This window comes from Aotus nancymaae, unplaced genomic scaffold, assembly GCF_030222135.1.
Source record: "Aotus nancymaae isolate 86718 unplaced genomic scaffold, 86718_ANA_hifiasm-v0.15.2.pri h1tg000292l, whole genome shotgun sequence".
Lineage (NCBI taxonomy): Eukaryota > Metazoa > Chordata > Mammalia > Primates > Aotidae > Aotus > Aotus nancymaae.
Window position 1 is genome coordinate 80332 of NW_026988707.1, and position 14503 is coordinate 94834.

At 38.9% G+C, this 14503-nt stretch overlaps 3 protein-coding genes across 3 annotated transcripts in view; 2 read left to right on the top strand and 1 right to left on the bottom strand.

Moving 5' to 3' along the window:
* The window catches only part of LOC135273159 (serine/threonine-protein phosphatase 2A regulatory subunit B'' subunit beta-like), a 43225-nt gene extending 32743 nt beyond the window's left edge, over positions 1 to 10482 (top strand). The window contains exon 6 of the mRNA XM_064372072.1: positions 10409 to 10482. Within this exon, the coding sequence (XP_064228142.1) occupies positions 10409 to 10450 (42 nt within the window). The 3' untranslated portion in view covers positions 10451 to 10482. The remainder of the gene's footprint in view (positions 1 to 10408) is intronic.
* The window catches only part of LOC135273157 (PI-PLC X domain-containing protein 1-like), a 195471-nt gene that overhangs the window by 75551 nt on the left and 105417 nt on the right, over positions 1 to 14503 (bottom strand). The window lies entirely within an intron of this gene.
* LOC110567171 (ubiquitin carboxyl-terminal hydrolase 26-like) lies at positions 10473 to 12364 on the top strand. The gene is given in 2 exon segments (XM_064372069.1): positions 10473 to 11522; positions 11524 to 12364. Coding segments are annotated over 2 exon segments (1533 nt in total). The 3' UTR covers positions 12007 to 12364.

The window sequence follows — 14503 nt, forward strand, 5'->3', positions numbered from 1 at the left end:
CCATTGCAGTGTGGTACTTGACCATCAGAGTACAAATCTGTACCATCATGAAATAGGATAACCAAAGGGAACCTCAGAGTAATTTTCCTATCACATTTGGTAGATACAAACATTGAAGAAAATAGATTTGCTCAGGAAATAATGCATCACATACTTGAAATAACTCAGGATAAGGTCAGACATTGCAGAAAATTGGAAAACGCATCCAAAGAAAAAAATTTCCCCTCAGAACCTCACAGTCTAGTTAGAGAGGCAAAAGTAACTTAAATTCACTTTATCCGTATGACTTGAAGGAAAGGAAACATTGCAGTTTAGGTAGAGAAATCTTAGAAAATCTTAATGGTGGGGTACAACTTGTTCTAGCTTTTCAAGGATAGAGCAAGAATAAGAATCAACAGAGGGGAGGGAGAGAGTACAGGAGAAGAAAAGGTGTGTGGTAAGGGTATGTGGTAAGGCTTTTCAGTCCTTCTAGAATTCAAAGTTGTTTGGGGTTTTGGAGAGGACACAATAGGAACTGCCATCTTTAGTGTTGAGTTGCTGATTTCAGTTGGCTGCTGCAACCAGATTTACATCTTTCCTAAGCACTAGTGTCATTTGACCCTGAGTGCAGAGGCATTATTGGATTATTACATCTGTGACACTATAGCTATTAGTCACAGTCAGCCATAGGACTTGACAATATATTGGTGTTCTATTTTTACTTCTGTCCTGGTAATATCCCTGAAGTACTGAAATTATGACCAGAAAATTAATTTTTTTGCATTTGAATGAGAAATAGAAGAACAGGGAATAATTCTACATTCAGGCTATAAATCTCCAGAGTTGTCAGAAACACTGTGTCAAAAGTTTAGACTGAATTTTGCATTAAGCTTTGCCACTCCTCTCCAGAGGAACTGATGAGAGAAATACCAGATAATAGCATGTTAATATAGTTCAAGGCTACTAAACAGATGCATGCACATACATGCACACATGGTTGTAATGTTGACTATTTTGCAAGATCAGAAAAGGAATGGCTGTTTATTGTGCCACATACAATTTTCTTTCCTGAGTATGCAAATGAGACTAGCTACTTTTTAATCTAAGCTTCTCGGAGTTGTTTCTCTGAGGGATCTGTTTACGTGTCTGTGGTGTGTGTCTGTATGTTCGATTCCTCAACAGAGTATTCAATGAACTATTCCATTGCACTCTGGAAGTGAAAAGAGCACAGGGTACATAGAGGTTAGGGGGTTATATGCATGTAAAGAAAAAGCATCACATCTAATACTGGGAAAGGAACACATGGGACCATATACGTTCTCTATTATGTCAAATTCCTGATAAGATGAGCTAGTGTATGTTCAAGGGCTTCCCAGAAGTCTTCCCTAATACGTAGTCCACAGTCTGATACTGGCAAAGCCAGAAGGGCCCTTGGAGATCACTTCCCAATGTTTCAGTAAAGAAGTGGCTTTAGTGAGGTAAGGGCCACTCAAATTGTGATTGAGCTGAGACCAAAGTCTTGCCTCCTGCTATTTGTTGTTGGTTCCATTCCACTTTCCACCTTCCCTCTCTGGAGAACTGAAAACTCAAATTTCCAGGAAGTTGATAGTTTTAAAGGCAGTACATTATCTCTTTTTTCAGATGGAGGAATGGAACTATAGTGAAATGATTTATCTACAGTCACAAGGCCAGATATGGGACTGGGTCAGGAATCTAGGTGACCATGCTCTGGCCACACCTCTGTTTAATAACTCTATCAATATTTAGGAAGAAATGTCATGCAATTAAGTGGTGAATGTTATTACTTAGACTAACTAGGAGGTACCGTATGTGACATTCAGTCATTAGAAAGCCTTTGCCATCCTCCTAGAATTCAAAGTTGTTTGGGGTTTCTTGGATACTTATTTCCAGAGCAAGATTGAGGGTAGAAGGGGAGAGTGGTGTGAACGTGCATGGTTGAATTTAATAGGCGTTTAGACTTCCAGCAGCTTCTGAGCATATAATAAGCAGGCTTTATAAGCATGAAATTCATAGGTAAAAAAGTAGTAAGCGCTACCTTTGAGCTCTGGACCTGGATCTAAGGCTTTATATCAGCACTTAAGTGTTTCTATAAGATATAGACAGAAGGGAGTTACTTAGGCACTTATTTTCTGTGAAGTTTGGGAACTCATTGGGCAAAATAGGGAATAAATAGAACCATGAGATGTCCTTGGAGAAAAGCGTATTGTTTTTATAGTCCCATGAAACAGCTTTGGACAACCATCATCTCCATCTCCATGAACTCAGCAATAAGTATGAAGTCCTATTATATTCATAGAATAGATCAATGACATTTAATAACTCATTATTTCACTTACATATTGAAATGAGTAATGAGAGTGAAGTACAAAGCCAGTGTTAACTCTGTGAATGGAGTACTGGTTTTCTACTTAATAAAAGCTACAATTAGCATGAATGTTGTTGTACTCTGATTGCCAACTGCCTTAGAGTAAATATCACACTTGTTTATTGTAATTTCTTTGACAGTCTTTCCATCTAAATTATTCATCCTAGTTTTAAAGGGATTCTATGAAAAAAATGCAATAAATGCTTGTAATACTTTTTCAGAAAACTGTATTCCAAATCATTTTATAAAGCAGTGTGAAAACAGTAAAACAGTTATAAACCAAGTTGGCTGTCTGTTGTTCTGGCTGATTGTCCAATTCAGGCCAGTCTGTGTTCACAGGCTGTCAAGTGCTATGAAAGGGTCTCCTCAAGAGGGTGGGAGGTCAGCCCATGTGACCTCTAAGGTTTCTTCCAGCTCTTTAGTATACAATTTGGTGAAAAGCTAAACTGGTGGTAGACAGGATAGAAAACATCTGCAAATGTCATTTAAAAGGTTTTGGATTTTCTTTGTCTTAGGGCTGATAAAGACCAAAAATTATTTTGCCAAAGGGCACAGCTTATATTTGTCACATGATTTGAAACAATAGTGCTATGTTCAAATCCACGGTGCTATCACTTTAAAATGGAGTAAAGTTTTCTTTACATGCCATTTATAGAATGCTCTGTCATACTTACCCATTATGTTATTCTGAAGGGTGAAGGTAGACAAGGACTTTATGGAGGTCCTATGTATGTGAATATATATATTTGAAATGGCTGAGTGGAGAGATACAGGTTATGCCTGTTTGTGGGTAATACTTTTCCTCATCGGGTGCATGTTCATATGCCACGTGTGCACATGCATACATACATGCACACAGAACAGGGTTATCGTGGCAAATTATACCATCTGTAAGGCCAACAGTTCTGTTTGTAGGGCTGCATTTTTATTTGCTCTGATGCTTAACATTTTCTTTGATCACAGATCAATTTGATACTCTCTTGACATTGTATGTTATCTACTTGGAAAAATAGGCCTTTTTACATAGCCATACACTTCTGTAGTTTTCGAGATTCAAGGATTATATTGGGTGCCTGATGTATTACCCACGCTAGGAATTAAGCAGTTATTTCTTTATTGGGTAATAAGATATTTAACTGTCTACCATGTACTGTGGGCCCGATGCTGGATGTAGGACACATATCTGGTGCCAGTTCTTTACTAAGCAGCCAGGTGACCTTGGGGGCAATCCTTTACCTTCCAAGATCTAAGTTTTCTATGATATAAAATTAGAGCATTTTAATGGATGATCCCTAAAGTTCCTTATAATGTTTTATTTATTCAGTCGTATTCTAGACAAGGAAGGGAATGCACAGTCTAAACATCCAATAAGGTAGGATGGCGCCCAGAACCAGGCAAAAGAAATAAACAAAGAAAAAAAATGCCCTTACTAGGTAATTTGAAGATCAGACACTTAGGCAAAAAGCAGTGTCACCTTGGTACAAGTATACTGCAGCACCAAGCCTGCTTCTATACATGGCATTTGATATTAGAATAATAATTAATGATGTTGTTAATCTTTTTGGGCTATTCTATGGTTATTTTACTTTATTGTTGGGTTGCTTTTAAAGTTTTTTTTTTTAAATTGAATCTTTTTCAACCTAATACTTAATGAGTTGAGTTACTGTTTCTGGAGTGCAAGAGGTAGGAGGAGATGTATCCTGTGTGAGGAAGCTATGAGTGGTATTTCACACAAATCCTTTCAAATAAATCAGATTTAAAGTGTTTATATTATTATAGGCTGTACTGAAAACATTTCAAAGTGAGTATGTAGCCAAGGTATAAGATGCAGTCTGAAATCTTTTGTAAATGATTTACCAATTTTAGTTCCCCTCCCCCCACTTGACTTGGACACGGGAATAGGGGAAATGCCACAATGTTCCCTATTAATGAATTTCCTTACTTAAAATAATCTTTTTTTTTTTTTTTTGTAAGAGACATAGTCTTGCTCTGTTGCCCAGGCTTGCACTGTTTAACAGCTCACTGTAGCCTTGAACTCCTGAGCTCAAAAGATCCTCCCACCTCGGTCTTCCAAACTGCTGGGATTACAGGCATGAGCCACCATGCCTAGCCCACTTTAAATAACCTTTGATAACTATATTCTTCACATGTATGGTAATTCTTGTCCAACGTATTATAGTACTTGTTACTCAGTTTTGCATCTTTGACAGTATCATGAGACAAGAAGAAAAATTTCACGTTTTAAGTCCTTTTAAAATGATCAAAGATAGTGATTGTTAGAAAGATTTGTAGTTTTCTGTATAGGACAAAACCTTAATCGAATAACTGCTTAATTAAAGTGTGTATGCATTTAAAATTTGATGGATGCAGGTGTCCATCTGTTTAGTCTCCTGTCTTATTTAACCTGGCCTTCATGTCATATTCAGCTTGACGTTCCCATAACAGTTCTAGCCCATGAATTTCATCTTTTCCTGGCCTGTCAGCCCTTATTTTAAAACTTTAGATGCTGTTTTCCTCAGGAAAGTTAAGATTCTTTGGTCCTAACCCTTAAAGGAGTCCTACTTGTCCAACTTTATGGTTTCTCTTGGCAAAGGAAAATTTGGCTGTGCACATACACTGAAAATAAGTTCATCCTCTGATAGCTATTAACTTTGTGGTAGGGTAGTACGGAGCAGCATTGCAGGGTATCACAGGCAAAGTAACAGTCTTACTTACAAAAACTGAATGATTGGTGAATTCTGAGGCAGGAAAACTCAGACCTGGGAATTATCTAAATAAAGTGTGACTTGGACTGGGTCTTTAAAAATTAAGAAGGGTAGAACTAAGATAAAAGTAAGGGAATTATTAGGGAATTCCAGGCAGAGAGGAAATGCTACAAAAAGCTAAGATAGCAGAAAATACGTGGACTTTTAGGTAATACTAACTGGATTTTACTTTCTTAATTAAGACATTTTCCTTTGTACTGCCATTGTTTGTATTTGTCTTAAAATCTGAGGTCAGGAATATTTTTACTGCTTCATGTTTGGATATGGGCCATAGTTGATATTCACAGTTGACTAGGTATCAACAAATATTTCAGTTATTAAGTGAATAAACAAATGAATGCAATAGTTAGCAGAAAGGGCTGCAAAATACTAGGAAGGTTCCAACAGGAGAGAAAGGATTAATTTCAAGAAAAACCTCATTTATCATTATTTAGTGTAACAAATGCATGCTTTCTCATGAAAAAGCACTCTTTCTTAATGAAATCATATTTAAATTCTGGAAAACAATCTTTGCATTCTGTTTTCCTAATCAGCTACGTTGTACTAATAGCACTGGCATAATTTTTAAAGAATTAAAAAAAATGCTCTGCCAAATCTGTCACTCAGAAAGGGTTCAAAGCTTAAATAGTTCATGGGAACAATTTGCTAGTCTAGAGAATTCTTCCCATTTTGGTCAGGGCCTCCTATGGAGAGATTTATGTGTAGTGTATGTCAAGAGACAAAATAATCGCATTTCTCTGCTATCCAATGACTTGGACGTTTGCTGAGTACAGAAATGCACCTTTAAGCTTGAGAAAGAAAAAGAGAGTCTGCCCTGATCCAATCATTTTGAAAAGCCATGCACACTGAAGCTGGGACCAAACATAATAACAGGATTTAATTGCTAATGCTCTAGAGGCAATGTGTCTCTTGATGTGTTGACCTTTAACCCAAACTTGGGAGGGTAAAAAAGGGGAGGGAAGGATTTCCTTTCCCCTTCTGCTTGCTGCCCCCAACTCCCTGCATCTGATCTTGTCTGCCTCTAACCCAGCCCACATGCCCCTAACATTCAACTCTCCACTTCCATTTCCATTATTTACTTCCAGCTTTGGAGCCAGGATGAGAATGAATAGAAAAACAGAAAGGAAGGAGAATAGAAGGAAGTCTGCAAGCAGTTGACAGCTGCTTAGAAGCAGGGGACAGAAGTATAGCTGCTGAAATGAGAGCTGGACTCCTCGTCCCCTGATGCTTCTCCCCTACTCTGTAGCATTTTATGATATTTAGGCCTTTTCATGTGTTTCTGTTCATTGCTCCATTCCGCCCTTTCTGGTTCCGTACTTAAATCATTTTCTTCTCGATACCTTCAGCTCCCATTTTCCTCTTCCTTGGTTACTTATGAATGGCAACATTTCAAGCAAGTGAAATTCAAGGCTCTACCTATTACACACCTGGGCTATGACTACTGGGCAGCTAAACGTGGCTGGAGAAAAAATATGCAGATTGGTCTTGCTGTAAATATATGACTACTAGCCTAAGTCAGCCCTGGGTGCTGCTCAGCAAGGTTACGAGTCCATTCAGTGTCCTGCTCTTTTACAAACCTTCCACAACTTCTTTCTCTTCAAATCTTTTACCACACTGGCCTGCTTTCTGTTTCCAACATGCCAAGTCCATTCTCACCTGAGGGCCTTTTCATTTACTCTTCCTCCTGCCTGAAGCCACTGCACCCAGCCTCCTCTAACTTTGTTTCGTTTAGCAGTTGCCACCATCTGGTGTTCTCCATGTTTTGTGTGTATGTACTGTCTCTTCCATCCCCCTGCTAGAACTAAAATTTTTTGAGAGCATGAATTTTGTGAGTTTTTTCATTCTTCTATACCTAGAGCTTAACGTAATGCTTTCTAGTACTCCATACATATTTATTTAATGACTAAATGGATGCTTGCTGGCTTTTGAATATCTTCTCTTCCCAATTGCCAAACCTAGAATATTCCTACCCTACCCATCCTTCCATGTATAGTTTTTTGTATTGTGCCCCTGGGTTCCAAGTCCAGATTTAGTGCACATCATCTAATCATTGGAGAAAGTATCTTTTATTTGGCCTGTCCTGGGAAGTCGAATGTGCTTAAGCATTTTGTACTTGTAGTCTCACAGAATGGAGTCCTCAAAGAGAGTTTTATATTTCCCGATTTGTTTAATGGGCCCTAATAGAGGAATTGGCTTGTCCAAGATCACTAAGCTAAGTGTAGTTTAAAATAAATGTGAGTTGAAGTTGTTTTGTTTTTCAAAACCCTTGCTTGGCATTACTGGAGATACCCAGAAATGGTTAGAAACTCATGATGTCATTACCTGGCTCTCTCTTTTCACTTATTGCATTTGTGGGCTGACACACCACCTCATGGGTACTTCATTTCTGTTCAGTGAGACTTGCTTAGGTAACTTGGCAGGATTTCTCAGTATATATTTGTTCTCTTACTTCACATGTTTTCAAGAAGTGAAAAAAAAAAGATAATTAAAACACACCATCTGTACCAAACTGCCATATATCTTGACCCTCGCCTATTCAGTAAGATAAATGCACACTCAATTCTATATAATTGATGACAGTTTGTACTCATGTCAGCAGAGGGGAACTGACATAGAAATGTTACTTTCTCATAGTCATTGAGCCTACAAGCCTTCTAGAGTTTATTAATCTGCCTCTAGGCCAAAGCTCCCTCTAAACTTTTCAAAACAACTGGTTGTCTTCTTATAGCATCATCCATTTCACCGAAATACTTGAAAGACAATAATTTTTTTGTCTCATTTTCTTCTCTTTGTTACTCTTTTGTAATATACACTTTGGGATTCGGAAATGCAAATTCAGATTTGAAAGGTGTATACGGATTTGTCTTCAAGTTCTTCTACCTCTTGAAATAATGAAAGCCTGAATAGTGTGAGATATAAATGCAATATACAGAGGGTAAATACTCCAAAAGCAACACAAACCTTCCTTAAATTGGAGGAGTCCCGTCTTTTATTGTGACATTTACACACTGATGTTTAGAGTCTAAATCATTTAGGTACAGTGAATCTTCACATCCATTCTGTCCCTGAGAGCACCAGCTGCAATACCCAACATTGAGCAGATACTCAGCAAATCATAACATGCAGGGAGCATAGAGCAGATGCTCAGCAACTTTCTCAGTGACCATGAAGATCAATGTAGAGTGAATTAGTAAATTAATAATGGAGCACACGTTTCTATTAGTTTTTTTTTTTTTTTCTGTACAACCAGTTGCTTGGCACCATAGTTCATGCTTCCAAATCTGACAGAAGTGGTGCAGTTTTGTGAGTGTCTGGCTATCCTTTGAGTCTGAAGTGTTGCACTAGTAGTTGATAAGTCAAATTGAACGGTTTGAGTTTGTAGGTAAAATGAGAGAAATGGATGTTGGCTTTCATAACTTTTGAACACAGCTGTCATCTATTTGTTTTGAATCTGGTGTGGGGGTGGCAAGGGAGGAGGAATGCTGAGGTTTATTTTAGGCTGCATGGAATAGTCACATAGTGCACTTCAATGGAGTCTTGGGGAAATGATACATTTTAGTTTAAAAGACTCTCAAAGCAAGCAATCAAGGCAGCATAACGAACAGGATTTAAGCTTGAGATGTCCTAGGGAAGTAGGCAGTGGTCAGACCACTCAGCCTGTACATCAGCAATATGGTTCTTAATCTTTACTTTCTATGCTCAGTGGGCTCAAATAAGCCTCCTTTCATCTGGAGTGAAATGTAGGCAGGATTGACTGTGAGGAAGGAATGTCTCTTAACTGTATTTTTAAGGGCAGAGAGAAGAAATGTCAAGAGGGTCTTAGATTATTTCAGCTACCAGTAGAAAGAAGATAATAATTTTTGATAAATACAGATGAGCTGGGATTGTAAAATTTAAATAGGCTGCAAGTGGTTCTATGGTTGCAGTTTCTCTCGAGTTGTTGAAATAAAAAGGAACAATTAAGACTACCTTTTTTGTGGAGAGGAAATTGTTTAAATCCTTACTTAGCATCTACAGTAGGACAGTGAAATATAAATTATCCAGAGAACTTAAATTTGTGCTGTGCTGGAATGTTTTTATGGCCCCATTTCTACCACGAAAAATATAATCATTCTCTTACTTGGATGCATATGCACTTTTGTATACGAACGGATGCCATCCCTACTTCCCTGAACATAGGTTGATAGATGAAATACTTTATAAAACAAAAATCTCATTAATTTATGTTCCACCAATTTCGATATGTTGATAATTTGAACAGGGACTGAACAGAAGTTTCCTGCAGTATTATTCGTAATGACAGGGTTTGCTTAAGCAAGTTAATAGCACAGAGAAGATTCAGGAAGAATATTTAACTATTGAGGAGGAAACAACTTCCAGCTAATTCTTGGATGTATACTTTCTGATGCAAATATTTGTAGTGCTATCTGTTAACTTACTCAGTAATTCACATTGGCTCCAGAGTTGTTCAGAGATTCTGATTTTCCGTGACTAAATACATCTGATTCTTTGCCACTGGTTTTGAATACAGGGAGCTAGCTCTGGTTAGGTGGGCCTTATGGCCAGAGTTGGCTGCAGGAGCCTCACTAGCCTATATCTGATAGGTAAGAAGTTGTTCTTCTTAAACTTTTGTCAGTAGGCGGGAAGAATGCAATGATGTTCCCCAGTGCCAAGTGAAATGTAGGAACATAACTAGATTTTGAAGGAGGTAGATTGATTTACTTTGAGTGGCCCCTATATGAGATCCTCTAGACATCAAGGAAGATTTCATCTGTTCCTGAGTTGAGGGCCTCTTGGTGCCTTCACTTTCTTATTCACTTATTGTAACTGTCCTGTGGAGTCATTCTTTAACATGAGGAGTAGTGTATTGTATTCATGCACTTGAGACTCTATTGAGTATACTTTTTCAATTATGTACTGAAAGTCTTCCAAGTGTTTCATGATTTCAATTGAAGTGGAGAAATTAATCAGAAGGGAGCCCAATATTTTGGTGGAAACTAGATGTAGTCTATGAGTGTGGAGTTTGAGTTTTGTCCAAGCCAAGCATTTCTGTAATAGTTTAAATAACACTTCTTGATTTTTCCCATAGTGATTTTGTCTTGGGAATCAAGACTCTGCCTTCATGCAACTGCGGAAGGCTCTCAAAAGGTATTGATCTCATAAATGAAGAGGTGGATATCTAGAACCTGAACTAGACTCTAGTATAAAACCAGTAGTAGAAATAGGATCATTCTGTATAGAGAACTAATGAACCATTTCTTTGGTGGTGTCTCCACAGCTGAACTTGCAAAACAGATTGGAACTTCAAGATTATCAATAATCGAAGATAGGTATATGAAAACATGGCTGCCCAAACGATAAAAGGTTTTGTCCAAATATGGAATCCCAGGACTGGTATGTCTAAATCAAAAGCAGCATTCATTGGAACAGTGGAAGGACAGAAGAAAGTTAGACTGGTGCTCTATTTCAAAAATGGAAAATATGTGACTTTTCTGCTAACTGATAATATTCGAAATGTAGTCTTTAGATCCTATGGAGGAAACCAAAATCACCTGCATTTAACTTTTAAAAATAATAAATTCTTGTTTGTTAAAGGATTATCCTCCACAGATGCTGAAATGTTGAGGATACTCCTGGATAGATTTCACCAAAAGAAGGTTTGGCCACCTGTGAAACCTGACAAAGGTGGGAGTGTCTTTCCTAGCACAACACCACGGAAGAAAATCAACAAAACTTCATTCCGCAAAGTTGGTGAGAAATCAAGTCACAAATCTTTTGAGAAAGCACAAGGTAGTGGGACAGGTGTCCTTCAGAGGATGCCTTTGCTTAAATCAGAATCGTCAGCACTTACTTGTGGAAAGTTATTAGAAAAGCAAAACAAGAAGAGGAAAATAATGCTCTTGTCTAGCTCAGAGATGAATGAGGAATTCTTGGAAGAAAATAATTCTGTAGAATGCAAGAAATCCAAGCTAGATTGCTTCAGGTGTGTAAGCTACAAACAAGAGAAACAACTGAAGTTAAAAGAGCTAGAAGAGAAAAAGAAATTGGAATGTGAATCTTCATGTATCGTTAATAGTACTGTAAATCCTTACCTAGATGATATTTGTCTCCTTCAAGCGCTCACTGAGAAAGTGATTTTGGCATTTGTGTTACAACCAGGGTATAGTGAGGATTACTCAAAGTGGGATAAATTAAAACTATTTTTTGAATTGTTTCCAGAGAAACTATGCCACGGCCTCCTCAATTTGGGAAACACCTGTTACATGAATGTAGTTTTACAGTCTTTATTTTCAATTCCATCGTTTGCTAATGATATACTTAATCGGGGTTTCCCATGGAGTAAAAGTCCTCTTAATGCTCTTACCATGAGTTTGGCACGACTGCTTTTTTTTAAAAGATATTTATAATATAGAAGTCAAGGAGATGTTACTTTTGAATATTAAAAAAGTCATGTCAGCAGTTGCAGAGGTATTCCATGGCAATGCACAGAAGGATGCTCATGAGTTTTTAGGTCACTGTTTAGATCAGTTGAAAGATGATAACACAGAAAAACATGACACAATTTGGAAGCCTAAAAGTGAAGTTTTGGAATATCATTTTCCTAAACAAGTTTTTGCTGATGATCCTGACACCAATGGGTTTTCTTGCCCCATCACTACTAATTTTGAGTCAGAGTTGTTGCACTCTATTGTTTGTAAAGCTTGTGGTCAGGTTATTCTCAAAACAGAACCGAGTAATTACCTCTCCATCAACCTTCCTCAAGGAAGGAAAGCATTTCCATCATCTATTCAGTCTACTTTTGATCTTTATTTTGCAGCAGAAGAGCTTGAGTATAAGTGTGCAAACTGTATGCACAAGACTTCTCTTCCCATTTGACCCAGCAATCCCATTACTGGGTATATATCCAAAGGATTATAAATCGTTCTACTATAAGGACACATGCACAGGAATGTTCATTGCATCACAGTTTACAATAGCAAAGACCTGGAAGCAACCCAAATGCCCATCGATGATAGACCGGACAGGGAAAATGTGGCACATATACACCATGGAATACTATGCAGTCATCAAAAACGATGAGTTCACTTCCTTTGTAGGGACATGGACGAACCTGGAAACCATCATTCTCAGCAAACTGACACAACAACACAAAATCAAACACCGCATGTTCTCACTCATAGGCGGGTGTTGAGCAATGAGAACACATGGACACAGGGAGGGCAGCACTATACACTAGGGTCTGTTGGGGGGAAATAGGGGAGGGACAGTGGGGGGTGGGGAGTTGGGGAAAGATAGCATGGAGAGAAATGCCAGATATAGGTGAAGGGGAGGAAGGCAGCAAATCACACTGCCATGTGTGTACCTATGCAACAATCTTGCATGTTCTTCACATGTACCCCCAAACCTAAAATGCAATAAAAATAAATAAATAAATAAATAAAAGATGAGAGAGAATCAAATGTAAAAAAAAAAAAAAACATCAGATCTCATGAGACTCATTCACTACCATGAGAACCACACAGGAAAGACCCACACCCATGATTCAATTACCTCCCACCAGGTCCCTCCCATGACATGAAGGAATTGTGGGAGCTAAAATTCACGATGAAATTTGGGTGGGGATGTAGCCAAATCATGTCACTCACATAACAGTATAACCATGATGTTATCTGAAGTTCCTGAGAAATCTACTGGTATCATTATGCTCTGTTCAAGTGACAGGTAAATCCACATATTCTCGCCACACTTACAGCCAACCTTCAATCCATGGAAGGGATCACATTGTCTTGGGTTGGTCTCCTTCTCATTCTCACACCAACTCCTCACCTCTGAAGCATCCGACCTCCTACTGAATTTTCCCAAGGGCTTGAGTGGGTTCAATCACAGCACTCCAAAAGATATGTCCAAATCCTAACCCCCAGAACCTGTGAATGTGTCCCTGTTTGGAAAAAGGGTTTGACAGATGTAATTAGTGAAGTGAGGTCACAGTGGATTAGAATAGACCCTACATCCAGTGATATGTGTCCTTCTAAGAGACAGAAGAGGAGACACAGACACAGAGAAGGCCACATGAAGATGGAGGCAGAGACTGGAGTCATGTGGCCACAAACTCAAGGATGCCTGGAGTGCCTAGGAGCTGGAAGAGGAAGGAAGAAGCCACCTCCAGAGGAAGCACAGTCCTGTCCACACCTTGATCTCAGACTTCTGGTCTCCAGGACTGGGAGATAATACATTTATTTTGTGTTAGGGTACCCAAATTTTGGTACTAAGCTCTAGGAAACTCCTGCACTGTATATAATACACTTCCTTGTGTACATTCTACTGAATGTTTGCATGTGGTGGGGGTGTGACATCAGAATGCAATGAAAACCAATAAATACTTTTTTTTTAGACATAGAGTCTCACTATGTTGCCCAGGCTGATCTCAAGCTCCTGGCCTCCAGTGATCCTCCTAACTCAGTCTCTCAAATTCTGGGATTACAAGCATGAGCCACAGTGCCTAACCCAAATTTATTTATTTATTATTATTTTGTAATGTTTTATAGGAATGGGGTCTTGCTATGTTGCCCAGGCTGATCTGAAACTCCTGGCCTCATGTGATCCTCCTATTCCAGTCTCCCAAAATACTGGGATTACAAGTAAAAGCCACTGCATCTGGCTAAAGTAAAGTTGATGCTGTTAAAAATATCTATCCCACTAACTCCATCAATTACCTTTGCTGCACAAAGTGCCTCCCAGCCAGTGTTTCCCAAAGGCTACTCCTGTTGTCCATGGATTTGGTCCCAGGATCTCTCCTCTCCTGTCCTCCTCTTTTCTCTCTATCCTTCCTTCTCTTCTCCTTCTTCCTCTGTCTCTCGCTTCTCTCTCTCTCTCTCTCTCTCTCTCTCTCTCTCTCTCTCTCTCTCTCTCTCTCTCTCGCTGTTTCTCATCCCCTAGCCCTCCTCTACAACCAAACCACAGTCATTTATCTTGGAGAACTCCATGAACATCCTTGATTTCAATGACTTCTCAGAACCCTCTGCTAAGAACTCTTTGAACACAAAGCAGCCTCTTAAAATATGTTAAACGTTTAAACTTGGCCGGTCAGGTGGTTTACACCTGTAGTCCTAGCACTTTGGGACGCTTAGGTGGGTGGATCACTTGAGGTCAGTAGTTCAAGATCAGCCTGACCAACATGATGAAACCCCATTTCTATGCATGCCTATAGTCCCAGGTACTCGGGAGGCCGAGGCAGGAGAATCACTTGAACCTGGCAGGTGGCATTTGCAGTGAGCCAAGATTGTGCCACTGTGCTCCAGCCTGGGAGACAGAGCAAGACTCAGTCCCCTCTCCTCGCCCAAAACAAAAGTTAAGCAAAAGGTTCTTTGAAGAA